Here is a 27,864-nt window from a genome sequence, read left to right as displayed (position 1 = left end):
GTGAGATTTATGGCTTTCCATTCCTTGGTGTTCCATTACTCTGTCTACACCATCAAATTGATTAGTAGGCAGTGGAGAGCAAGGAAAGAGAGGCAACTGCTTAGAGCCAGCTGGTGTCCATCATCTTAATGAACTGCTTAGAGATGGTTAATATTGTCCTTGATTCTCATTATAGTTGATGATGATCAGATCTTTTAAAATGTTTCCCCCCTCCCTTTTTCTGTATTACAGGGCCCACTGGAAAATGATTTGGTTGTTTATGTAGCACTCATAGCAGAAAGCCAACGGTATGAAATCCAGATGGGTGGCGTGTTCTTTTGAGGGGGAGGGAAGGGGGCTGATTGCTTTAGGCTTATAATATTGAGTGTGGTGGTAGAAATTAACTTCATAGACCCCTTCACAGGGTTTCAAGGATGTCACTAATGTCACTTTAAGTGCCAGAATAACATTCTTTGCATGTTTAAAAATAATTTTGTTTTAGTTGGTGTTAATATTAATTAAAGTCTGTGACCAGTGCCAGTGTTGCCTGGTGTGTAGTTTTGAGAAATTAATGCAAACAGATGATGGGGATCCCCCAAGTTAGTGCTTACCTCTCTGCCAGCCCCCAAAGCTCACAGCTGATGCTTTGTGAAGAACCCAAGAGGGCTCTGGATTCCAGTGCAGATGACATATTGCTGACATTAACAAATGAATAATGTGCTCCAAACTAGCATAGTCTTTCCCCTTTTCTCCTCCTCCTTCACCATTGTCCATGTAAATGCATTACTGAAAATGTCTCTTTTTTTCCCTGTGTTTTTTAGCCTTCAAGTTTTCCTCAACACATATGGTATTCAGACTCAAACTCCTCAACAGGTAGAACCCATTCAGATCTGGGCCCAGCAGGAGCTTGTGAAAGTAAGTGATTCTGCTTCTTTACTGTCTCCTTTGTGTAGGTACTAGAGCATGATGATTAGACTTAGTTTATTGTCAAGAAGTATATTTAAAAATCCAATTCTAGGATAGGGTCATTGATCCAAAGTCTTTCTGATTAAGCTGAGAGACCCACTTTATCGGACACTGTTACTGAAACACAACTGCATTGTGTGTGCATTATATTCATAGGTCTTGTTGATTTCTGCTCCTTGCTAAAGTCTATTACTAACCTGGACTGACCACTTAAATAACAAATCAGCCTTAATTTTAGTAGTGGTGTATAAAATTAACCTTTACATTTGATTTATTTTCCCTTTTATTAACTATCAAAGAAATCTTCTCACCTAAATATTATTGGTAATAACTACTTCCCTTTTTCTCTTGCCTTACTATTTGGAGTCTGAAGTAATTCCTACCCTCTTTGGTTTGCTAGGTCTCAAAATAGTTATATCTGAATTTATCTTTGATGCAGTTACATACCTATTGGATTGGATTAAAAGATGACTTCTGAGGCCTTTTGTATGCACTGCCCTGCAGCATATGCCTGAGTTTAGGAATATTACTGCTCATTAGGGATGGGAAATTGTTGATCTCCACTAATTATTTTTAAACCACTGTTTTTATTTGGTAATCATTAAAAACAGTACAGGAACAAAGTCCGCAGTGTTTGGTGGAAATGTTTAGAATAGTCTCTCTCAAGTGATCAAGATTAAGTCAGTTAAGTTGATAAAAATGTTTTTGATTAAAACCTTGATGTTACAACAAAGAATAAAAGCTCAGAGAAGTGAGGTGCACATTGCAGGGAAAATGCAAGGCCCCAGAGTTGTTGCTAATCAGACTGGACCTCATGCATTGGCAACAAAACCAGAACCTGGGTGTTAGGTCACCCAGAGCACCAGCTCTTCAAAAGTCCTTAACAAATTAGAGCTCTTTTCTCCCCCTCGATTAAAGAGACATGGCTAAAAATGCAAGGAACCCTGGAGTAGGTAACACTTTAAAATCACACTAAGAAGTAAATGATGGAAAGCTAGATTTATTTCATTGTAGAAGAGGCTAAATGAGGCCAAGAGGGAAGTAAGGATCCACAAGGCAAGGAGAGGAGGAGAAAATCAAAGGTTGTAACACTGTGCACTTATCATTCAGGTGCAGGCTGTATTTGCTGATACACTTTCATGGCCTCTCACTGAAAGCTCCAGAGAATGGTAACAAAGGTTATTATTCTTTGACAAACATGCTCTCAAAACAAATTAACCTGAATCTGTTTCTTCAGGCCTAATGTATATTAGCACCTCTTTCTGGTAGCATCTGTACTCTACCAGACAACATTCAGTCAAGATTTAAAAGACCAACATGGCTCCAAATAACTTGAATGTGGCATTTTATTCATTCATTCATCAGTAACACCTGCTCTGTGCAGAGTACTCTGTGGGGCACACAGATAAAATGACTCTGTCCCTGTTCTCAGTCGGTGACCTCTGGGTCTGTTGGGATGACAGAAAAAATAGTTAATGACAATCCACTTTGATCAGTGCTATGACAGATGTTAGTACAAGGTGCTGAGGAGTCACAGAGGTGGTAGGAAGCATTCTGTTACAAAGTGAAGGCTTATAACAGGTCCTGACTTATTTTATACTTTGTTGTTTTAAAAATGGCATTAACGCGTGATTTACAATTTGGGTGCGTGTTGTGGCTAAAAAGACAGATTTGTGACCAGGAGCCCAGCTTCTCTGTGCACGTGTCAGGATGGAAAATTCTCTGTGGCTACAGCCTCTGTGTTTCAAGCTAGCTGCATTTTGGGATTCACCCTCTAAGATATACTGCCGACTACACTGCTTCTTTATAGTCTACCTTTTAAAAGTGAAAATATTCCCTCAAATCTTAGTTAATACACATATTCTTATGCCAATGGCTGCTTATTCTCTTCTGAGAAGTTGCACCCTCCTTCAGCCCACTGAAGAGGGTGTGAGGGCAGACAGCTGAGGGCAAGGCTTTCACTGTGTGTGGTTAATGTTTCATGATGTGGTAACTGTGGTTTGATTTGCCTCATGGGAGATCTGAATACAGTGCAGATCTAGAATGAAGTATTTCTGTACTTCCAGGTGGTTTGGTCCCTGCTATGTGTTTCAGTGCATTAAATGGTGTGAATGTGTAGGGATGGTATTATCTGTAGCCTAGAATTCAGGGAACATTCTGCATCTGATTACTTAATTGTCATAGACCTCTACCATGGTTCAGAAAGTTAAAGAAAATGCTTTTACTGTAATAGAGTAGTATTTAAAGATTTCCTTTAAATCTACCTAGATCAGTACATTTTAACTTGTGCATGGTTGATTAATATAATCATTTGCCTAAAAGAAGAAATCTAAAGTAGTTTAGACATAAATATTAATTTAAGGGAAAGTGGTCTCCATCTAGTGCTGTGCACTGTAGTTTCAGTGTAGCTAAACAATGCTATGTAATGCTTATAGAGTACTTTTTCTAGCCAGTGGACTTTGTCTAAAACCACTGCTGTTCCAGAATTAATATGCACAGCACATGTGGCTCAGGAGGACATTCACTTGCTCCCTCATTCATCCATCAAGTATTTCCTGAGCACCAGTTGTATGCTAGGCACAGTGCCAACTCAGGGGGTGCTATTTTCTAGGAACATTCAATGCAGAAGGAGAAGGAGACAGAGCTAACTCTGACATACATGTGTGCACCGTGGCAGAATGAACAGAGAGCTCTGGTGATGACATTAATTTTGTATACGTTGAGGTTGATATTTGAAATCAGTTCAAATGATAATCAGTAGATTGTGTAGAGACAGTTGGTTTGATTTTCCATTAGGTTAGATTTCTACCTCATCAGATACAAAAATAAACTCCAGACAGATTAAAGATTTAAATATTTTTTAATGATTTAGATATAAAATCACTATAAAAAAAAGAATAGGAGAACAGTTTACAGCTGTTGTGAGGGGAAGTCCATTCTTAGAGTAACACTAGTGCCAAAAAGCGATAAAGGAAGTGATTGACAGATTTAACTAAATATAGTTGAAGGTAGCATAAACAACTGGCACATCAAAGGCGCTTGTGAAATTTCCTAGCAGAAAAATGTTTAGATTGAAATACCAAATGCTGAAGTGATGTTTGAACTACTATGCAGTCATTCTCACATTTCATAACAACATTGAAGATGAGCAAATTGAGTAAAATATTTGATAAAACGGTAATATTCTTAACATACCAAGATCTTTTACAAATGAAAAAGAATGGCAAATGCCCAGTAGACAGGGGAAAAAAGGAAAAAGTGCATAGAACATACAAATAGCTATTAAATATATGGGAAAATGGTCCACCACAAAATATTTGAATACAGTTGTTTAAAATGAAATGTCATTGTGACTCAAGAGAATGACAAAAATGGCCTATGCACAGTTAATGTCGATGTAATTGGTCCATTATTTCTGGAGGGTGACCGACCTGGCAGTATGTTTGAAAGAGAATGTATATTCTCTTTGATCCATCAAGTCGAAGAAATTATCCTGCAGAAGTAATAGTATACTTTCCAAAGTTGGTTACAGAATTAGTTTTGAAATAACAAAAAATTGGGAGCTACCTTCATCAGGGGATCCATGTTAAATAGGGTAAGGAGACTTCTTGATTGGATTAAGTGCTCGGCTCTGGCACTGATTAACTCCTAGTTCATTCCAAGTTTATCTGTTTTTACTTTGTAGAAAAACAATATTAAGTTTAAAAAAATGGAACACCAGATTATATAGTATATGAACCCATTTATGTAAATATATATACATATATGTGTGTGTGTGATATGGGTATTTATCTATGCACTGTTAAAAATCTGTAACCCTATCTTATGCTTCTGGTGTTTCTTAGGGATCACACAATAAATTACACTCCTTTTAACACATACCAAAGTGAAATGGTTGTTGCCTAAGGGGTTACGAGAGTAACAGGACCATTCACTTGTAGCATATGGATTAAATTTTTCATAAAATTCATATAATCGGAAAAATCAGTAAAGACATTTCCATGTTGGTGGGAAATACTTGAAGGTGGGAATCTGGTAGAAGTTATGTGGCCCTGTTTTTTAAAACTTTAAAGAGCCAAAATTTTTATCACAGAGGAAGCATTTGTTTCTCTGTGTGCTTGTATGAATCAGATAGAGCCATGCAAGTTATAAATTCATGACATGACAGTGTAAGAACAATGTCAAATTTTAGAGTGTTGCTAAATGGATCTGCAAAAGTTTTGCTCTCGAATCTCCCAGTGCCCCAAAATCTAAGTTGATGTCATTAGCTGGCTTGTTTTCCTTCAAGTCCATTGAATAAAGTTTCCCTGGCCTCTTTTTCTCTGGAGAAATCAGAAATTAGCAGGGCATTAGTCGAGGGGGGAAAAGGGGGCAAAAAAGGAAAAGCATGAATTTTTGTCTGGCTCTGATTTACACATTTGTGTCTTACAGGCTTATTTCCATCTGGGGATCAATGAAAAATTAGGACTCTGCGGAAGGCCAGATAGGCCCATTGGCTGCCTCGGTACATCAAAGGTACTCACGAAATTTCCTTGTAGAGCCGTGTTCAGATTGTAATACCACAGACGGGAATGATGTTTGACCTGCTATGCATCCATTCTCACATTTCATCATATACTTAGGCTAATTATCTGAATTGTTATTTTCTACAAGTAAATATCAATAATTAGTTTTGTGTGATACCACGAACTCTTCTAAAAATAGATAAGCGTCTCACTGCTCTATTATTTCTGAGCCTTGTAAGACACCTGATTATAGTAGTATTTACTCAAATGGAGGCTTTTTCCCTTATAGTAGAGGTGGACTACTTTATTAGCATACTGAGTCAATCAAGAAGCTGTACCTTCTTAATATTATATAGATTTTATAAGATTATTTTGTTTGCTTATTCAGAATTAAACATCAGTTTTAATTTTTATTAGGACTTGTAGTACTGTACCTTTGCCTATGGTCTGTTTTTTTTATTTATTTATTTATTTATTTATTTATATTTTTTTCTTTTTTTTTTTTAAATTTATCCCTTACAGATTTATCGCATTCTAGGAAAGACTGTGGTTTGTTACCCTATCATCTTTGACCTAAGTGATTTCTACATGTCTCAAGATGTTTTACTGTTGATAGATGACATAAAGGTAGCTTCAGAACACCTTTTAATTGAAACGGGATGACATTGTTTCTAGTGATTTCTATCGTATGTTGTTAAATTAAGTGTTCCTGGGTCTATGATACTGGGTTAATACAGTATCAAATATGAAAGTAAAACAACATCTGCATAACTTTGGGGAGTTAAATTACTTGCAGCATTAGAATAATAGATGTATTCTGTTTTATATAAAGTTGTATGACTTTACTTGTCTACCTTCTACAAATGGAATGAAAGGATATATACTGTAGTTGTAAAAGCAGAGGGGGAACTGTTTTGGAAACCATGTTCATACGACAGTAAGTTTATTCCTTTTTGAACAGAAGTTGAGTTACCAAGATGATTTTATTTATGAAGAATTTCAAGTAAAACCTCACCTAACTCATTATACCCACTCAGTTAAAATCTCCTCCACTCCCTTTTCCATTTGCAGAGTAGAAAAGCTTAGGGTCATGGCCCAGAGCATGAAGTCTGGAGCCAGATTTCATTTGTTAAAATCTTGACTCTACTGTTTACCAGCTCTGTGATCTTGGGCAAGTTAGTTAACTTCTCTGTGTCCCTGTTTTCTCATCTGTATAACTGAATAGGGCTGTCCTGAGGATTAGGAGTTCATATATGCAAAGCCCTCAGAATAGTGCCTGGCACGTAGTGAAGTGTTATGTATGTCTTTGATGGGATGATGATGATAATGATAATAAAAATTGAGTCAAATAAAGAACTCTTCATGTTTCCAATGGTCTGTATAGATTCACCCCAATCTCTTCTACCTGCTGTAATATAAATCTACAGTAACGTGGAGTGAGAATTAATCTTCTGGATGATAACCCTGGGTTGATTTTCCTTCCCTGGGACCATTCTCGAACTGTGTTTATTAGGCCTCAAAAAAAAGGAGGGGGGGGGGTGCAGCCTTAAAACATGTGTGATCTGACTATTTTTAAGAACGAAGTTTAAAATCAAAATGGTTTCTAGCTTAACTTGTATGTATTAGAACATTTCTACCCCTAAGTAGTCTGTCTTATCCAGGGTTTGATTGTGAATTATCTTGATATAGAAGAGTTTTGTTGGCTCTTTGCCACTAATGGTTAAACATCCTGATCAGCTCAGATACTGTGCCATTACATCCTGCCTCATTCTTATGTTTTAATAGAATGCACTACAGTTTATTAAGCAATACTGGAAAATGCATGGGCATCCACTTTTCCTTGTCCTCATCCGGGAAGACAATATAAGGTAGGTGGATGAAAGAGTTGAGGTGCATGCATCTCATCACCGTTAACACTGTGAACCCTTTGGAATCAGGGCCTCCTTGTATTTTTGTATCCATCTCAGCGTGTGACAGAGTGTTGTGCGTATGTAAAGGGTACTTAGTACTAGATTATTAATTTCTCATTCTGTTGTTAATATGCACATTTTGTTTACTGTTTATATTTTTCAGAGGTAGCCGATTCAATCCCATATTAGATATGCTGGCAGCTTTTAAGAAAGGAGTGGTTGGAGGAGTCAAAGTTCATGTTGATCGTCTACAGGTAGTCTTCTGAATTTCAGTGTTTCTGTTTCCAGCACAATTAATCCACAGATACAGCTATGTTTCTTAATTATATTCTGTGGAAGGTTTTTGTCTGAAGGTTTTATTCCCTGTCTACCTTCCCGTTCCTATTGTCATCACCCCGTTTATGTGATCCCTCCAATCTGATGCTTGAGCAATTGCAGTGGTTTCCCACCAGAATTTCAGACTTGAAGAGATCATCTCTGACCTCAGTTTTGCATTTGAGGAAGCTGGGGTCCAGGGCGGTGAAGTGACCTGCTGTATAATCTCAGGTTCTTTGACTCCCTGGTCCAGTGCTCTGTTCCCTACCGCACAGTGACATCCAACCTGGAGATAATCCTTGTTCCATTCAGAATTTTCCAGCATTATTTTCATAGCTCCTAAATAACAGCAGCCCTTTGTGGTTCCCTATAACCATAGCAGCCTCTCTGCCCACAGCTATCTCCTACTAAACATTCTTTCTGCTTCAGCCAATACGGATTACTTACTGTGTTCTCGGCTCTGTGAGGTTCTGCCCCTTTCTGCTCGCTCCATTTCCTCTGCCCAGAGTAGCTTCCCTTCTTTAAACATCACTGGGCTTTGAAGACCAGTTCTGCAGAATCACTCAGACCAGAAATGACACTTTTCTGGTTTCATATCCTTTTATGACCTTGAACGTAGACTATTCAAATTGTAGTCCATTATCGACTTATTTCCTTGAAAAAGTTGTGATCATTCCATAGTCTTTTATGTAGTAGATACTCGATATTGAGTAAGAAAGAGGAAAACGTATAAAGAGGGACCTGAGTAGGTAATGTGGTAAATGGCATGTTTACATAATCGTTCAATGGTGCTTGTATTGGCTTGGCCAAAAAGTTCATTCGGGTTTTCCCATAAGATGTTACAGAAACGACCTTTTTGGCCAACCTAATATTTTGCATACTTGATTGATTTTTCCCTAAGTTTTTACCTTTTCCCCTTACTTTTAATTGTTTAATTGTCTTTTTTGTAATGCTTCGTGGGGCAATTTCTTTGTTCTTTCTCATGTAGCTCCTGAGTTTTGTGTTTTGGCTATCATGTTTTTAATTTTCCCTTTCACAGTATCTTGTCCTTTTTTTCCTGGGTATTATATTTTGTCTTACCCTTCTGAGAACATTAACTAGAGAGCTTTGGAAATTTTTCCTTTCTACATTATCTCTTTCAGGTTTTTTTAAAATTTATTTTTATTTATTTTTATGGCTGTGTTGGGTCTTCGTTTCTGCGCGAGGGCTTCCTCTAGTTGCGGCAAGCGGGAGCCACTCTTCATCGCGGTGCGCAGGCCTCTCACTGTCGCAGCCTCTCTTGTCGCGGAGCACAGGCTCCAGACGCGCAGGCTCAGTAGCTGTGGCTCACGGGTCTAGTTGCTCCGCGGCACGTGGGATCTTCCCAGACCAGGGCTCGAACCCGTGTCCCCTGCATTGGCAGGCGGATTCTCAACCACTGCGCCACCAGGGAAGCCCTCTTTCAGGTTTTTTTTCTCTGTTTTGGGGGGCTCAGTCTTTCATGTTGGAGACATTTGTCAGATGTCTGGTAATCTTTAGCTAGCCCTTCATTTTTAAGAGTGAAAGAATAAAAAGTTCATTGGAAGCTGCGTGTTAGGGAACAAGGATCGTTGTCATGATGAATTTACTTGTAAGGTAGTCTGGTGGCAAAGGCCCTTTTTGCTGGGGAAACCCAGGTGCCAATATCTGGAGATTTTTTTCTCCTCTGCTCTTCAGTTTCCCCAGAAAATAAACATCTAGCCTTCTGCTTGAAGGACATACATTTTGCTTCCATGTCCTGAGAGCAGGGTTGGGGAGGGGAGCCAGGGATGTTGCACTGTGCTGTATATTATCAGAAACATCTCTCATTGGGACAGCTGTTTCACAAGTTGTCTCTCTCTACTGATGCAGATTCAGAAGACAATAAAATAGTACATTATCAAATTGTCCAGGATACTTACAACAGCACAGATTATTTTCACGTAGACAGCACAAGTGGCTTAATTCTGACAGCACAGATGCTGGACCACGAGTTCGTGCAACACTGCACTTTGAAAGTCAGAGCAACGGATAATGGCTTCCCATCACTAAGCAGCGAAGTCTTTGTTTATATCTACATCTTGGACATAAATGACAGCTCTCCAATTTTCAGTCAGCTCATTTATGAGTCTTTCACTTAATCCATTGTTTAATCTTTTTATCTTCTGCTCTCTGCTGTGCCCTATATATACCCTTGAGTACAGAATCTTAACCAGAGAATAAGCCTCGTTCCATCTTGTAAAACTGAAACTCTATGCCCATTAAACAACCCCTCATACCCCCATACCAACCTTTGTCTTCTCTTTAATATAGTAAATAAAAATGGCACCTATGTAACTTCTCTGGGATTTTATTTCAGGCCCTTCCAAATGTCCTTAGCCTATGGTCCACAATCTCTCTCATCACTGGGCCTCAGCGTCACTTCCTAGCTGCATCACCCAGGACATGTCTTCATGCAGTTCATTCCCAGCCCTGCTTTCTACTCCCCAAGTATACTGAGTACTTTCAAAATCTTTAATGAAATTTATTTTTGTTTTCCTGCTCATGCTGTTACTGTATTCTAGAGTTGCCTTTTTCTTTTTTTCCTTCTAAGTCATACTTTAATTTTATAACTTAGGTCAATGTCACCTCTTTAGCAAAGTCTCCAAGACTGGAATTAATTTCTCCTTCCAGTGTGTTTCTGTGGCCTTTTCCTTGAGCTTTGCTGTAGCTCTTATTTTAGGTGTGGCTAGGTTCTTGTGTCTGCTTCTCTGTGTCGATTGAAAACTCTATCAGACCAGGCTTTACTCATCTCTGCATTCCCAGAGTACTCTGCTCACTACTGTTCTCTCTGTAAGAAGTAGGTAAATATTGGTTCATTGATTCAACAAATGTTTACCAAGTGCCCTCTCTAGGCAGCAGAGATATAATGGTGAAAAAAATATATAAGGTCCCTGATCTCATGAGACTTATTCTAGTAGGGGAGCAGAACCAAAAATAAAGCCAGATAGGGGGGCAGAATAATGGGGTGGAGTACAGTCTTGGGTGGTATGTTCAGTTGGAAAAGGCCTGGTGGGATATAATTGAATATCACTGAGCAGGATACCTTTTTGAATACTATATTGCATTTGACACATATGTATCAATATTAAGTTATTTAATTACCATCGAACCGAGGTATTAATGCCTAGCAAATTAATTACAATATTTTTTATAAAACTAATTCAGCCAATATTTTATAATACCTATACATGGAGTATAACCTTTAAAAATTATGACTCACTATATTGTATACCTGTAACATATAATACTGTACATCAACTATACTTCAATTAAAAAAAAACAACTAATTCAGGAGGCTGTGCAACCAACTGAATTTTTTAGATTGAAAGCTCTAAAGCTTATTAATGGAATGGAATCTAGAACTTGAATGTTAGTTCAGGTTAAACGTTTACTTTATGAGCTGAATTAAGGTGGGTAGGCTAATATAAATAGAAAATATTAAATCAAAATTATTTTTCTTATGTTTTCAATATTGGCTATCAGCTTTGAGAGTTAAAAATTCTTGACTCTTTTTTTTCATAACCCACATTACAATCCATTACCAAATCCAATTTTCCCTACCCTCAGATTACATCCAGAATCTAACCACTTCCCTTCACCTCTAGCACTAACATCATGGTCCAAGCTGCATCATCTGTCACCTAGATTTTTATAGTAGTCTCCTAAATTCCTATTGGCCATAACACAATTATTAGCTTCTTCCTACTCTACCTGGTCATAGGGCAGTTAGATTATGTCACACATCATAAGCCTCTAATGACCTCCTCTCTCACACTAAGTGAAAACCAGAGTTCTTCCAATAGTGATGCCCATGGTCTGGACCTTCTTCTCTGACCTCATCTCCTACCATTCTCCCCTATCTACTCTACTCAGCCACACTGTCCTCCTTACTACTCCTAAAACATACCCAGCATGCTCCTGCCTCAGGACCTTTACACTTGCTGTTCACTCTTTCCTCAGATCCATATTGTTGACTGCAGTGCTTCCTTCAGTCTCTACTTACGTATCACCCTATTAGAGAAGTCGTTTCTAATCACCTATAAAATGGCAAACCTGCCTCTTCCCTCTTCTCTGCCTCAGCATTCCCCATCCCCTGCCTTTCTCATTTCAACTTTGCACTTATCATCTGACATAGCATACGTAGGGTTTTTTTATGTTTTTTTGTTCTTTTTAAACATCTTTATTAGAGTATAATTGCTTTACAATGGTGTGTTAGTTTCTGCTTTATAACAAACTGAATCAGTTTTACATATACATATGTCCGCATATCTCTTCCCTCTTGCGTCTCCCTCCCTCCTACCCTCCCTATCCCACCCCTCTAGGTGGTCACAAAGCACCGAGCTGATCTCCCTGTGCTATGCGGCTGCTTCCCACTAGCTAGCTATTTTACGTTTGGTATTGTATATATGTCCATGCCACTCTCTCACTTTGTCCCAGCTTACCCTTCCCCCTCCCCATGTCCTCAAGTCCATTCTCTAGTAGGTCTGTGTCTTTATTCCCGTCTTGCTCCCAGGTTCTTCATGACCTTTTTTTTTTTTTAGATTCCATATATATGTGTCAGCATACGGTATTTGTTTTTCTCTTTCTGACTTACTTCACTCTGTATGACAGACTCTAGGTCCATCCACCTCACTACAAATAACTCAATTTCATTTCTTTTTATGGCTGAGTAATATTCCATTGTATATATGTGCCACATCTTCTTTATCCATTCATCTGTCGATGGACACTTAGGTTGCTTCCATGTCCTGGCTACTGTAAATAGAGCTGCAGTGAACATTGTGATACATGACTCTTTTTGAATTATGGTTTTCTCAAGGTATATGCCCAATAGTGGGATTGCTGGGTCGTACGGTAGTTCTGTTTTTAGTTTTTTAAGGACCCTCCATACTGTTCTCCATAGTGGCTATATCAATTTACATTCCCACCAACAGTGCAAGAGGGTTCCCTTTTCTCCACACCCTCTCCAGCATTTATTGTTTCTAGATTTTTTGATGATGGCCATTCTGACCGGTGTGAGATGATATCTCATTGTAGTTTTGATTTGCATTTCTCTAATGATTAATGATGTTGAGCACTCTTTCATGTGTTTGTTGGCAATCTCTATATCTTCTTTGGAGAAATATCTATTTAGGTCTTCTGCCCATTTTTGGATTGGGTTGTTTGTTTTTTTGATATTGAGCTGCATGAGCTGCTTGTAAATCTGGGAGATTAATCCTTTGTCAGTTTCTTCGTTTGCAAATATTTTCTCCCATTCTGAGGGTTGTCTTTTCGTCCTGTTTATGGTTTCCTTTGCTGTGCAAAAGCTTTTAAGTTTCATTAGGTCCCATTTGTTTATTTTTGTTTTTCTTTCCATTTCTCTAGGAGGTGGGTCAAAAAGGATCTTGCAGTGATTTATGTCATAGAGTGTTCTTCCTATGTTTTCCTCTAAGAGTTTGATAGTGTCTGGCCTTACATTTAGGTCTTTAATCCATTTTGAGTTTATTTTTGTGTATGGTGTTAGGGAGTGTTCTGATTTCATTCTTTTACATGTAGCTGTCCAGTTTTCCCAGCACAACTTATTGAAGAGGCTGCCTTTTCTCCATTGTATATTCTTGCCTCCTTTATCAAAGATAAGGTGACCATAGGTGCGTGGGTTTATCTCTGGGCTTTCTATCCTGTTCCATTGATCTATATTTCTGTTTCTGTGCCAGTAACATACTGTCTTGATTACTGTAGCTTTGTAGTATAGTCTGAAGACAGGGAGCCTGATTCCTCCAGCTCCGTTTTTCTTTCCCAAGATTGCTTTGGCTATTCGGGGTCTTTTGTGTTTCCATACAAATTGTGAAATTTTTTGTTCTAGTTCTGTGAAAAATGCCACTGGTAGTTTGATAGGGATTGCATTGAATCTGTAGATTGCTTTGGGTAGTAGAGTCATTTTCACAATGTTGAGTCTTCCAATCCAAGAACATGGTATATCTCTCCATCTATTTGTATCATCTTTAATTTCTTTCATCAGTGTCTTATAATTTTCTGCATACAGGTCTTTTGTCTCCTTAAGTAGGCTTATTCCTAGATATTTTATTCTTTTTGTTGCAGTGGTAAATGGGAGTGTTTTCTTAATTTCACTTTCAGATTTTTCATCATTAGTGTATAGGAATGCAAGAGATTTCTGTGCATTAGTTTTGTATCCTGATACTTTACCAAAGTTATTGATTAGCTCTAGTAGTTTTCTGGTAGCATCCTTAGGATTCTCTATGTATAGTATCATGTCATCTGCAAACAGTGACAGTTTTACTTCTTCTTTTCCAATTTGTATTCTTTTATTTCTTTTTCTTCTCTGATTGCTGTGGCTAGAACTTCCAAAACTATGTTCAATAGTAGTGGTAAGAGTGGGCAACCTTGTCTTGTTCCTGATCTTAGAGGAAATGGTTTCAGTTTTTCACCATTGAGGACGATGTTGGCTGTGGGTTTGTCATATATGGCCTTTATTATGTTGAGGAAAGTTCCCTCTATGCCTACTTTCTGGAGGGTTTTTATTATAAATGGGTGTTGTATTTTGTTGAACGCTTTGTCTGCATCTATTGAGGTGATCATGTGGTTTTTCTCCTTCAATTTGTTAATATGGTGTATCACATTGACTGATTTGCGTATATTGAAGAATCCTTGCATTCCTGGGATAAACCCCGCTTGATCATGTTGTATGATCCTTTTAATGTGTTGTGGGATTCTGTTTGCTAGTATTTTGTTGAGGATTTTTGCATCTATGTTCATCAGTGATATTGGCCTGTAGTTTTCTTTCTTTGTGATATCTTTGTCTGGTTTTGGTATCAGGGTGACGGTGGCCTCGTAGAATGAGTTTGGGAGAGTTCCTCCCTCTGCTATATTTTGGAAGAGTTTGAGAAGGATAGGTGTTAGCTCTTCTCTAAATGTTTGATAGAACTTGCCTATGAAGCCATCTGGTCCTGGGCTTTTGTTTGTTGGAAGATTTTTAATCACAGTTTCAATTTCAGTGCTTGTGATTGGTCTGTTCATATTTTCTACATACTTAGGTTTTTGTGTGTTTATTGTCTACTTAATTTTGTTCATGCTGTACCCTCAATACCTAGCATAGTGCTTGGCATATATCGGTGTCCAGTAAATATTCGTCTAACAGATTAGTTAACTAGAGAGCAGTATGTGTAGGTGTAAGCCTGCATCCTAGGAAATATCACTCTATAGACTTCCATTGTGCTTGGCACTGCTCTCTGCCCAGGCACAGACTGCTCTCAGCCCTGACTGTGGCTGAGCCACATAAAATTGTGCAGATCAGTTGCATGTTTGGCCTTTCTCTCTCAAACTCTGCAAGGAGGCTTTAGTACGATTGCTGGTAACATGTCCATCCTGCCATTTGTAGTGGCTATTTGTTGATGAGCTACTTTATGAGTTTTCAGTAGAAGAGAAGGCAGCACAACTCTGGGTGGTTAACCAACAAGAGCAACATTCCCTATATCCTGTTGCTTTACATTTGAAATGAACAGTGAGAAGATAGAGGAAGTAATATATTTAAGACTGAAAAATTACCTTATTTTTAAAATAATAACTTATGGCTTATTTTCTGGGCAGTACACTTCTCACTTTTATTTGACAGTTCATCAGATAATTAGAAGTGACACATAGTGCTAAAAATCATTGTGTGTTATCATTCATTTATACATTCACCATGAACCACTGACAGACAACAACTGTGTTCAAGTTTGGCCTCATTTAGTTTTCTCAAGCTATAATCAGGAACTAATGGAATATAAAATGACCAAATATTGGTTTCCAGAATGTAGATAATCGATACCTTCATGATCCTGAAAAATGGAGAGTTGGCAGTGTCTCATCGTTGGATAGCCCTGAAATATATTACTGTAGCAAAATGCAAAGCATAATTATCTTTTCTGAAGACAACATTGGTATTTCATGTTTTTTTTTATTTCAAAATTTTATTTTTTAACATTCTAATAAATACTGAATTTTAATTGAGCTTAAAAATTAATAAGAGGATGGAAAGAAAAAACAATTCATCTCATGTTGATTCTGCTATTTATTATGACTCATGAACTTGTAGCTTGATGTGTATGTTCTATTTCAGGGGGTTTTGTTGTATGTGAAAATCTGTCTGATTGTAGAATGCTCATTTAAGAAGTTACTTAAAAATCATGTATATTTTTTAAGTAAACTTTTTAAAAAGTATTATGTATTTACAGAAAAGTAGGCACATAGATCATAAGGTTGTGGCTTGATGAATTTAAGAGCTGTGACTCTTTTCTCAATCACGTTTCAGACACTAATATCTGGAGCTGTGGTAGAACAACTTGACTTCTTACGAATCAGTGACACAGAAGAGTAAGTTCTTTTAGGTTATTATTGTGTTTCTTGAGATTACATTAGGAATACAGGGAATCTGAAACTTTTTCTTTTAAATTCTAGGCTTCCAGAATTTAAGAGTTTTGAGGAACTAGAAGTTCCCAAACATTCAAAAGTCAATCGACAAAGCAGCACCTCCAATGCTCCTGAACAAGAACAGCAGCCAGATGTCACCATTACTGAATGGAAAAACAAACCCACCCGTGAAATTCTTCAAAAACTGAATGTGAGGAAGATGCAATTCCCACATGTCCCTGAGTGAGGTTGGCAGAGCAGGAACTCCCAGGGGCAAACCATATTTCTTCTTGTCCTCCCAGAGAAGGTTGCAGTTAACCTGGAGGTAGATGCCTGTCTGTACCTGAGGCAGTAATGAGAGGTAGTTCTCATGGTCTGATATTAGTGTGGATGTCTTAAAGATGCTTAAGGAGTGTGTTGTCTTGAGTAACCCATTAAAGAAGTATAGTTGCCTTTGGGATCTCCAGATTTCTCTTTCAGTGCCCTTTGTCACCTTTTCCCAACCCGGGTCTTCTCTCCTGTCTCAGTATTTAGGTCTAATGCTTGCTTTGAGTCTCTCCAGTTACCGAGGAAAGCAATCCTATAACTACATCCATATGAATATTATGTTAGCAACCTAGTATTATACCTTCCTTGAGGTTATTTTCATTTTAAAGGAGGAGGGGTGGGGGTATAAGGTATAGTACCTATCAAAGGAAATGAAATTCTAATGGTAGAGCTATAAACACAGTGACATTTTATTAGACCATACAAATTTGAGCATGTAGGCTAAATATATAACCTGTCAGATACCAGTTCTTGTGATTGATCGATATTATCTATAGATCTACATAAGCATGAATATGATGTAATAGGCATAAAACATAATGCATATAATAAGTGGTCTACATACATCCCCTCCTTTCATCCTTCTCTCCACAGTGCGTTGACAGCGACGTGGTCTCCCATTTATGAACAAGTCAAAAAGGGAGTGGTTAAATGACTTGGCCAAATCTCTCAGAGAGTGGCAGAATCAGTATTAATGCTTGTGGACAACATATTTTCTATTCATTACTTATCTTGTCTCCTGGAAAATTTGATTATTAAATCCTACTACCCCAGGAAGCTAGCTTGCCTACCTACTGTTTCCAAGATAGCTAAAATAAATAGTTGTATAATGTCATCTTACGTTTGGTAGTATATCAATGACATTTTATCTTTTCTCAGTTGCATAGCAGAATATTTCCTCTTTGCATCATGTGGTTTCATGATTAGTTACCCCCTGTGGTAATTTTTGTACCCATTTCATTACAGTTACTCATAGGGATTTATATTTTCAGGACTGTAGTTGTCTAGCTAGCCAAGCCATCCTGCTGGGTATACTGCTCAAAAGAGAAGGGCCCAACTTCATCACAAAGGAAGGTAAGAGTACATGTCTAAGAGAACATTTTTAAATAAAAAGACCTCTCTATTTTTGAACTTATATCAAATATGCATAATGAATATCCACTAAAATGTTACAAGTTATTTTCTCCTCTGTTAAACCTCTTTTTTAAAACAACTTTTAAAAGGAAAATTCATACCCCCTTCTCTGATTGTCTGAATGGTGCTGGAGCCTGGCTTCTGCCTGTGACTGTTAACCTCTGATAACTCCATAGTTGTTTATTGACAGTTTCCAGTTTTATTTTCTGTATGTTTTCAAGAACAATATTGAATCATTATAGCTATAAAAATTAGCTCCTTCATGGTCTGCAGCAGCCATTTGAAATGGAACATGGCATTTAATAGAATTATACTCTCAAGACTTTACAAAAATAAATCATTCTAATCGTGTTCATGTCCACTCTGCATTAAGGATGAAACCCAATTATCCCTGAAATCTACACTCATATGTTGAGTCACTACTCTAAGGAATCTTTGAATTCTACATCATGGTCTACTTCCAGCATTTTATAATACAGAATAATGTAGGATACATTTCAAGTATTTAATGTCTAGCTACTCAAAGTTTTTAGCTCATCTGAAAGTTCTCTGTCCAGAGATGCATATTGTTTGGTTAGAGTTAGAAATTGAGTTGATATTCTAAACAGCAATGTAATTAATAAGATTTATAGTTCTGGTAGTGAACTAAACATAATTGTTTATTCAAATAAGGTCTACTTAGTTTTTGCATTATTGTAGCTAAGAGATAACCATCTTGAGTATTATACAGTGAATTGAATAGTCTTAATTTTTTAACTTAATATTATTAAGGCAGAAGAACTCTTAAGCAAATTTCAAACAGAATCCTTCATGTTTCTAATTAATCTTGAAACTCAAAAGTGTAAACAGGATCCTAGTTATACTGAGGACATTTATCAAAATTTATACTTTAAAACAATAGGATAATTAAAAAGCAGACATTTCATTAGGAACCTAGAATTCAGAATGGTTATTTTAGTAGTGCTTTAAAATGAAACAAAATTTATATAAAATAGTTTATAATGAAAATCTTGAGAGAATTATTTTTTAAACCATTTTTATAAACTTGGGAGTAATATTCATCTGTTACTTAGATATTTAAAAGACTTTAAATCTTTTAAATCTGCAAAACCTTATATATTGAAAATCATAAGCATCTACAGAATCTGAATATAATTTTATCCAATTTGTTATAAAGCTATAAAAATAAGTTCAGGGTAAAATGATAAAGGTCTTGTTCTTTACCCTTGTTTACCCTTTTTTGTGCTCTGTCCTGTCACATGGTTAATTTACTGACAAACCAGTCATGAGGCCAGACCACATGTAAATTGCTCCCAAAGAATGAAACCCAGTGGTATTTTTTTGAGCACTGATATATGATCATGCACATAACAGAATCACCATAAAGTTTTTTTGAACAATGAAGAATTATGTATAGTCAGTCTATAGTATTTGTTCAATTTGCTATATTCTGTTTTTTATTTTCTATAGTAAATTAAAATAACTTATTTTTATTTATTAAAAACATAGATTGTGTATTAAGAAAACAATTAATTTCAAGAAATAAAGTACTTATCCAAATCATATACTCAGAAGGGCTGGAGACATTCACACTATATATTTGGGTTACATATTTAAAAATGTCAGGTAGTTCAGAACATTAATGGATGAATGTATTAACTCTAATGGAACAAAATGAAAATTCAAGAGTGTTTTTTTTTAAGGAGAATAAATGTTATGCATTTAATTAAAAGCATTTTTCAACAAAGACTCTATTATCTGATGTCTAGGTACTGTTTCTGATCACATTGAGAGAGTCTATAGAAGAGCTGGCAGCAAAAAATGTTGGTTCGTATTAGCGTCCTTGTCATTATGTTTTATTTTTATGTTGTCATATTCAGTATCCTAAAGATAATGGACCAGTCTTAAAGGTGGTTATTCATCCTAATTTTTACTTTTCAACTCCAAGGTTACAGCACTGTGACTCAGCCTACTTTCTAAGGATCTGCCTACATTGCATTTTATCATGGCTCTCCCAAGTTATTAAAAACATATCTGGGAGTGAAGACACCCATAGGAATAGAACCTGCAGAGGATGCACTGGAATGATGTTCCAATGACTCTTTCCTACCCTGCACCTCCTCTGTCCCAGCAAGATGCTTTAGGTTCTAATTTGTATTTGGGAAACTTGTTCTGTTATAGAAGGTCATGAAGAGACCAGTGTTTCATTTAATCACAAGCAAAAAATAATATACTTAGGAAATAGTTCTCTCATGACTTAAGTTGAATGAATCCCAGTGATTGTAGTTGCTTCATAAGAAGTAACTGATACGTTCTGCAGAGGTAGTCTCTTCCCAGAGACTGAAGAAAACTTAGGTAAGTTGAGATAAGATTGTTTAATTTCACAATGGGGTAGGTATGTCTAAATGAATGCCATCTGCATTTTTGAAGCAATTGTAACAGTTTTACTAGCAAAATCTAACATTTTGAAATTAAGAGTATATAAATATATATATTTTTTAATAACCCATTATTATCTAATTTTGAAAAAAAAAGTTTCAAGCAGTGTCATAAGAAACTCCCTTAACCTCACTGAGCCTCAGTTTTCTAATCTCTAAAATAAGGGGATTAGACAAAACAATCTCTTAGCAGTATTTCAACTCTATGATTTATAATAAATATACCATTCTGACCCAGAAGAAATTATGTAATAATCCTGTGGTTAAGTCTCAGATTTTCGCTGTAAATTCTCAGCACAGTAAGGCATGCAAACCAATAGATGTTGCTTTTTAGTCAGTAAATTTCAAATGTGGTCTATAATCTTATCTTCGGTTAAGCAAACCTGTATTTGCTTTATTTTTAATACTTGTATTTTAGATAAATCATTAGCAGACATTTAGAGTCCTGACTGTTATGTTTAAAAGAACAAACTCCTGGAAGTTTTATTTACTGTATTTTCCCTTTTATGGCTTTCCACTGACATACCCAGGTTGGCGGTACGCTACGGGGCTGCATTTACCCAGAAATTTTCTTCCTCTATAGCCCCACACATTACTACTTTTCTGGTACATGGGAAACAGGTAACATGCACGGAATGTGGAAACTCAAGCTGCTTGAAATGTGTGGGCTTATTTGCGTCCTGAGGGTTAAATATGTCTTTTGGTCTTACAGTGTGTGGGTGAAAGCTTCTCTAAAAGTAGGAAGTGTTTGTTTCACTGACTTTATCAGATATGACTTAATTTTCTACTAGTTCATCTATGTTGAGATTAAGCAGTGTAAGTGTTTTTTATAGGTCAGCTCCCATAGATATCCTGAAATACAAGAAAACAGTTTTAAACCTACATTTTAATTTTATTTGCTCCATCTAAAAGTCCCACATGAATTTTTACTTTTGAGGGGGCAAAAATGTCTTATGTATTGCAGGTGCTGTGCTTAAAAATCTGTTCTCCTTACAGTCTAAGACTTCTTCAGAAATGTAAAAATAGCAGTGTGAATTCCTTCCCCCAACATTCTGGCAAGAAAAAAAATGCTGGTATTTCATTGTATCACTTCCTAAAATTGAGTACTAAGTGAGTCCCCTGATCCAGGGATTTGGTTGTCTAGGCACCGAAAGAAACTTGATTTAAAGCGGTTATAGGAATAGAGGGCATGTACCAGTGACAGTCTTAATAATGAATTTTTTAATACAAAATCAGAATAATCAATTCTTCCTCCTATGCCACTCCCTGCCAAAGGGATAGTTAGGCTCCCTTTTCCTTCTTTTTAAATTGTTAGTGGCACAAATAATGCTGGTGGCAGAGGTGAGGATAAGGCTATCCCTCCCTAATTCTGGTTGGTCCTACAATCTGGGAGATTTCAGCTGTGAGGTCCAGTGTCTTGGGGTCAGTGTTTCCTCCATATTATTACATGAGGACCTAACTGTGCATATTTTTAAGTCTCCCCGTTCAGGGGCCCCACTCATTAATCATTCAGATTTGCCAACCTCTGGCCTGCTCTCTCCTTTGCCCCCAGGTCGGTGGTGCGCCATACAGCAAGTCTTTTAAGTAAACTAGTGGACAGCCTGGCCCCATCCATTACTAATGTTTTAGTGCAGGGCAAACAGGTAAGTATCTGATTTTCGGACTCTTCGTCACAGTCACAAAGGTTTCTGGGCAGGACCCTGGCTTTTAAATATGGCAAGCCTCAGTGTCATAGGTCTCTCATAACCACATTTACAACGGCTCGGGCATTTCTACAAAAGGCTCCTTCCCCAAGCAAAATCTAGTCTTAAAGATGCACAGATACTAAGTATTTGCGCTGCACCTCAGAGCTTTAATTTTCAACTTCTGTGTTAACTTGAGATCAGTGAAGATACTGACAAAGAAAATGGTATGATACCTGCTGAAGCACTCCAGACAGGCTTAGGATAGGTAGAACAAAGACAGGGCGCAGTGAAGGGCGCATTTTCCCCTCTACTCCGCTTAAGATTCTTCTCCCCCTTAGAAATGCATTGACTCCGCAGATCCTTAACCCTCTGGGCCACCTCTCCTTCCAGCTCCTCCCCTCCCACCGAGGCCAGCTCTTGTCAGCTCCTCGGCACAGAGCCATCTCCAGTTAGCAGTCCCTTTCTCTGGGTCCTCACAGTAGGCCTGTGACACTCCTCACAACCTGCCCTGGATCCCGGTTCATTTGAATGTGTGTCTCTCACCCCAGGGTAGGCCATGAACCCCTGGAGGTCATGGTCCATGTCTTGTCCAGCACCTGTCCCAGTGTGCCCAACATGGCCTTGGAGAGGCACTTGGTGAATGTGGGTTGAATTGAGCCCGTGCACGTGGGTATGTGGAGTGGAATATGGCTGCTCATTTTTTGTTTTATTTTCTATAAGCTCTAATTACCTGGCTGAATAATCATTTGATTGGAATGAAAACCTGTTTGCTTTCTATCTCTTCTTTGGGAGTATGTGTGCTTTGTCATGTCTTCCTGATAGTTAACCTAGGGATATAATAATACAAAAAAACTTTAACCTTCTTTGATGGAATCAACCCATTGTTCATATCTCAGGGCTCTTAATTCATTAAAACTGAAATTATTTCATCTTGACATCTAGCTTTTGAAAAGTTGAAAGAATATTTTATTCTGTAATATTTAATACTAATAAAAAACTCCTGAGAAAAATTTAAATCACTTTTCACATACGTTATTTTCTATTTTCTCCAAATTATTAAGAGGTAGAATTTTCATCCTCATTCGTCAGCTAAATAGACCAAGACACAGGTAACTTATGGGGTGCCTTTCCTCACTGCAATCCTCCAATCCAGCCACAGAGTCCTGCATTGTTGCCTTGGACTGAGCCACCCCTTGAAGAAAGTAAACAGGCTTTGGGAAGCTATTTTTCCTTGGATTTTAGGCCCCTGTAGTATATCTGAAAATATAGTTAATTCTACGATGTATGAGAAGGTTTTGGCGATCTCTGAGGTCACTGGCACCTGACAGTTGGAGAGGAGGGGGTAGGTTAGGGTTGGTCATGTCCAATCTATACACTATCTAGAGGGAGATTACAGCCTGTGATTCTGAGATTCTGTTCACCAGAGCAGAATCCTGGAGGCCTTGGAGCCTGTCCTGAGGCTGTGGCTGGACCATTGCCCACCAGACCAGTACATCTCCCAGGGAAATAGTCACTTACAGAGCTGGGTACCTGGGAGGCTGACAGCTCTGCTTCAGGTGTATGAAGTCCATTCATTGACTGCATCTTACACTTTTACAAAAAAGAAATGAGAATGGAGCATTCCAAGTGTGCAACTGCTTATTTATGAAATTCCACCCTGAGAACTGAAGTAATATTGTTTGTACAGAGCACTTTCAGATCACCTCAAGCTCCCTGGAATGAAATAGTGCTTTAGTCATCATTGCTTCCAGAGGCAATGATGTGCCTTCTGTTTGTTTTCTTCTCTACTAGCTGACATTTTAATAAAAGTAATCGCACTTGGACTAACTGGTTGGTACCACTTGTGTTACAATAAACTAGCAGTTCTCAGTTTTCACTCCATCACAAAGTTGGGGCAGAAGACCCCTGTCCTGCTTTCTCCCCTCATCTCAGAAAACACAGGGCCCTTTGATGTCCTCTTCTTTCTCCTGCATCTTATAATCGTGCACTGTACAAGGAAGAGAGAGGGGAGAGGGGTAATGAGGAGGAAGGAGGGGCTGCAGGCTTTTCTGGGAGGCAGAATGCTAAGGCGAGAGGAGAAAGGGAGAGCAGAGTATTTATTTCTCTTGCCCAGGCTCCACAGCACTTTTGGCTTTGAATTTTCATTGCCATTTCCCTCTGTGCTTTCTCATTTCGCAGGCTTGTGGGCAGTCTTGTTTATTCCCCTCCACAGGCCAGAGATACATCAACAAGTATTTCAGCACTCACTGGGTGCCTAGAACTACGCCTGGAAAAGTGGGGCTACCCTACAACTCTATGTCCTTGCACCTGCCTTTGAAAAGATTACAGTGTTGTTAAAGAGCAAACACTTCCACATGAGAAACTGTAAAAGAAGTGAAGGATATACTCTCAAACATAGACTGTGCACGAAAGTAAAACTAGTCAGTGTATTCTGGTTTCTCTGGGGAGTTTCTAGTACTAAAGTCATTCGGAATAATCTTATCTCAGTAGTTATTTATATTCCTTCCCTGCTTTTATCCACTCACCTCCACTCTCCTAACCAGGACCCTCACCTGCCCTTGTATTTCAGACCAGACTGAACCATCATGAACTCCAGTGGGAGTCATGCTTTGAAAGCCATTTTAATAAATAGCAGGAGCAGTTATTCTACCTAATTCCCTAGCTTGCATAGAGTAATTTCATCCTGCCCGTCATCCTGAGCCTTGAATTTTTTTCTTTTATCTGTTAGTAGCTAGGAAATTTTTACAATAAAATTCTGCCACCTATAGGTAACTCTGGGTGCCTTTGGGCATGAAGAAGAGGTTATCTCTAATCCTTTGTCTCCAAGAGTGATTAAGAACATGATCTATTACAAGTGTAATACCCATGATGAGAGGGAGGCGGTCATTCAGCAAGAACTGGTCATTCATATTGGCTGGATCATCTCCAATAACCCGGAGTTATTCCGTGGAATGCTGAAAATACGAATTGGGTGAGTAAAGTACTTTGCATTTGCATAAAGAGAATTGTTCAAGTGGTCCTTGGCCTCTCTGAGTGAAGGGCTGCCCCAGATCTGGTGGGCATTTAGGAAAGTGCATCTTGCCCTAAGTCATAGAGACAACATCTGGTGGTATGAAGAAATAAATACGAGTGGCCTGAAAAAAACCCTCCTGTTAAACATATTTAACTCCCAACATGAGATGTAGGGGAATAACTCTGTTCTCTGGTAAAATCAAACTCCAGGGGTTTAAACAGGTGTATCATGTTAAAAAACAAACAAACAAACAAAAACCCCATTATGCACAAGACTTGTAAAAAATCCTAATACGTGGATAAGACTTAAGAGAAGAGTGGGGTTTTTTTTAGTAGAACTAGGTGTCAGGAGGACACACTCAAATAAAAATTTGGTCCTTTTAAGAATATTCTTCTGTATCCGTTTTCTACCAAAATCTAAATTTTAGTCATTAAAATCGTAAGTGTTCTGTTTGGAGAAGTAGAAAGTAAGGCTCGGGTGATCTTGAATCTTCTTAGTCAAGCACTGTGTGAGGCAGTGCAGTAAGCACGTGACCAGGCTCTGGCATCCTGCGGAACTGAGTGCAAGTCCAGACCGCCACTCATCATCTCAGTGGCCTGAGGCCAGTGGCTGACCCTCCCTCCTGCTTTCATACCAGCCTCATTGTTTTGTGTGAGATGAAACAAAATAATATGTTAAAAAGGCCTGCCACAACCGAGTAAAGTACAAATGCTTCTTTTCATTTTTTTAAACATATTTTTGATTGTATTGAATACAGGTATCATGTGAATATGTTCTAACTGTAAAAAAGTCAACAAAAAACAATACTTGAGCATATAGAATAACCTAATATGTGGCCAATTTGGGGGATGTTCAAGTGTTTGAAAAGACTATGTAGCCTGTCAGGCGCAAATACACGTGAATGTGTGTGAGTGTGATTAAGTGTTCAGCTTGCTAGTTGTATAATTAGATCGTCAGTATCTTTACTATTTCGTCCTACTTGACTTTCAATTGCTGATAAATTGTAAAATGTTCTCCTGATTATGAATTTGTCAATTTCTCCTTGCATTTTTATCCGTTTTGCTTTATATATTTTAAAGCTTTGTTTTTGTCCATGCTACCATGTTTTAAAAATGTATCTTGTGTCATTTATTTTGTAATTGAATTATTTTTAAAAAATTATTTTTAATTTCAAACATCTACAAAAGTATAGAAAATAGTATAATAAAGCCCATACTATTACTCAGCTTCAACAATATCATCATATGGCCAATCTTATTTCACTCATACCCCCCCCACTACCTACCTCACCCACACTCCCGTCTATATTTAAAGCAAATCCATCTAATCATTTAATCTGTAAGTACTTCAGTGTGTATCTATAAGACATAAGGACTTCTTAAAAGCATAACCATGATCCCATTACAATGCATGAAATATAACAAATGAATTCTTTGTGTCTAATATTACTGCCATGCCTGCTTTCTTTTTTTCTTTTTATTAGCTTGGTATACTGTCTTCCATTCCTTTACCTTCAATGTTCTTTTTTCATTTTGTATAGATATGTCTTTTATATTTAACATTCATGCCATATTTATTTTTAATTCAGTCTGAGATTATCTTTTAATAGAAATATATGTGATATTTGTGCCATTTCATTTATATTTTGACTTATTTCTGCCATTATATCTTGTTTTCTAGTTACCAAGCTTTCTTTTTTTCTTTTTTTTTTTTTTTTGTAAAACATTTTGTTTCTGATTCTCACTCCTTTTCTCTTTCCACTGCATCTTTTTTTTTTTTTAATTAATTAATTAATTAATTGATTGATTGATTGATTTTTTTTTTTTTATGGCTGTGTTGGGTCTTCGTTTCTGTGCAAGGGCTTTCTCCAGTCGCGGCAAGCGGGGGCCACTCCTCATCGCGGTGCGCGGGCCTCTCACCATCGCGGCCTCCTGTTGCGGAGCACAGGCTCCAGACGTGCAGGCTCAGCAACTGTGGCTCACAGGCCCAGCCGCTCCGCGGCATGTGGGATCCTCCCAGACCAGGGCTCGAACCCGTGTCCCCTGCACCGGCAGGCAGACTCTCAACCACTGCACCACCAGGGAAGCCCCACCAAGCTTTCTTGTTGTTTCTTTTTTCTTTTTCCTTTCTTCTACTGCTGGATTGATTTCATTTTCCCTTTCATTTCTTAGTTTTAATTTTGCATGTGAGTATGAAGCACTTTATGTAAAATGATTACCCATTTTTTCCTTCAAAAAATTACATTAAAAACTAGTTGCTTATTGGAAGTATCTGCATGCCTCTCGTTTCAACAATTCTCATTCTAGGAATTTAGACATACTTTAACAGCAGTCTTCATTTCATGCTTGTTTGAAATAGTGAGCCATACAATAAAATGCTGTGCAGCCATTACAAGTAACAAGATAAAGTCAATATACTGACATTTATAAATGTCCAAGATAAATTAAGTGAAAAAAAGAGTTGCAAATATATTGTTCTATTTTTTATAAAAGAACAATAATACTGTATATATATATGTATAATGTGTATGTGGGAAAATATACATAAAATCAGTGTCAGTTATTTTCTCTGGGAGAGTTCTACTTTGTAAGTTATGTTTTTCAGTTTTATTTCAATTTTTTTAGTTGAGGTTATTAGTTTTTAAAGTGTTTACCTGATTTTAGTTAGAGTATATCTCAGGTGCGCTTCCCATTCTTTATCTCCTCTTTCTTTTGATTGAGAAATGAACTCACTCTGCATAAAACTTGACCTTCATTTTTATCCCTTAAAATAGTTCCTTTCAAATATTAGGATGTATTCCAAATCAATTATAAGAACTTTGAATCATATCCTGATTTTTCGGTCTCTGTTAGCTCTAAAATTTTCAGCTCTAATTCCTGACGATGTATGAGGATGCAGAAATGGGTCTTTCGTGTGAGTTGTCTCTAAATGAAAAGAGGTGTGATTCTTCGTATCCATACAGGTATTAAAAGTACTCTGTTGTCACAGATTCAGGCATTTCTCTGAGGCTGACTAAGAAGTATAGGTTATAACTCTTCCAAAGCACATTCTTTGTAGTAAATGTTCTATTCAGGGGACTCTTTAAGTGATAGTCATCCTTGCCGTGACTTAAGCAAAGGCTTAAAGTAAAAGTTAACTGTTCCCCAGGATTTTACAATGCTGTGT

At 37.6% G+C, this 27,864-nt stretch overlaps 1 protein-coding gene across 4 annotated transcripts in view; it reads left to right on the top strand.

Moving 5' to 3' along the window:
- The window catches only part of PHKB (phosphorylase kinase regulatory subunit beta), a 194,912-nt gene that overhangs the window by 143,061 nt on the left and 23,987 nt on the right, over positions 1-27,864 (top strand). For all 4 annotated transcript variants that reach the window (XM_068529138.1, XM_068529139.1, XM_068529140.1 and 1 more), the window contains 12 exons: positions 232-287; positions 801-894; positions 5,377-5,460; positions 5,973-6,077; positions 7,236-7,318; positions 7,524-7,614; positions 16,005-16,066; positions 16,151-16,313; positions 17,422-17,503; positions 19,333-19,390; positions 21,554-21,644; positions 24,455-24,657. In XM_068529138.1, the coding sequence (XP_068385239.1) occupies positions 232-287; positions 801-894; positions 5,377-5,460; positions 5,973-6,077; positions 7,236-7,318; positions 7,524-7,614; positions 16,005-16,066; positions 16,151-16,313; positions 17,422-17,503; positions 19,333-19,390; positions 21,554-21,644; positions 24,455-24,657 (1,172 nt within the window). The remainder of the gene's footprint in view (positions 1-231; positions 288-800; positions 895-5,376; positions 5,461-5,972; positions 6,078-7,235; positions 7,319-7,523; positions 7,615-16,004; positions 16,067-16,150; positions 16,314-17,421; positions 17,504-19,332; positions 19,391-21,553; positions 21,645-24,454; positions 24,658-27,864) is intronic.

This window comes from Eschrichtius robustus, chromosome 19 (assembly GCF_028021215.1).
Source record: "Eschrichtius robustus isolate mEscRob2 chromosome 19, mEscRob2.pri, whole genome shotgun sequence".
Taxonomy (NCBI): Eukaryota; Metazoa; Chordata; class Mammalia; order Artiodactyla; family Eschrichtiidae; genus Eschrichtius; species Eschrichtius robustus.
Note: the sequence above shows the minus strand (reverse complement) of the source record. Positions and strands in the feature narration are given on the sequence as shown.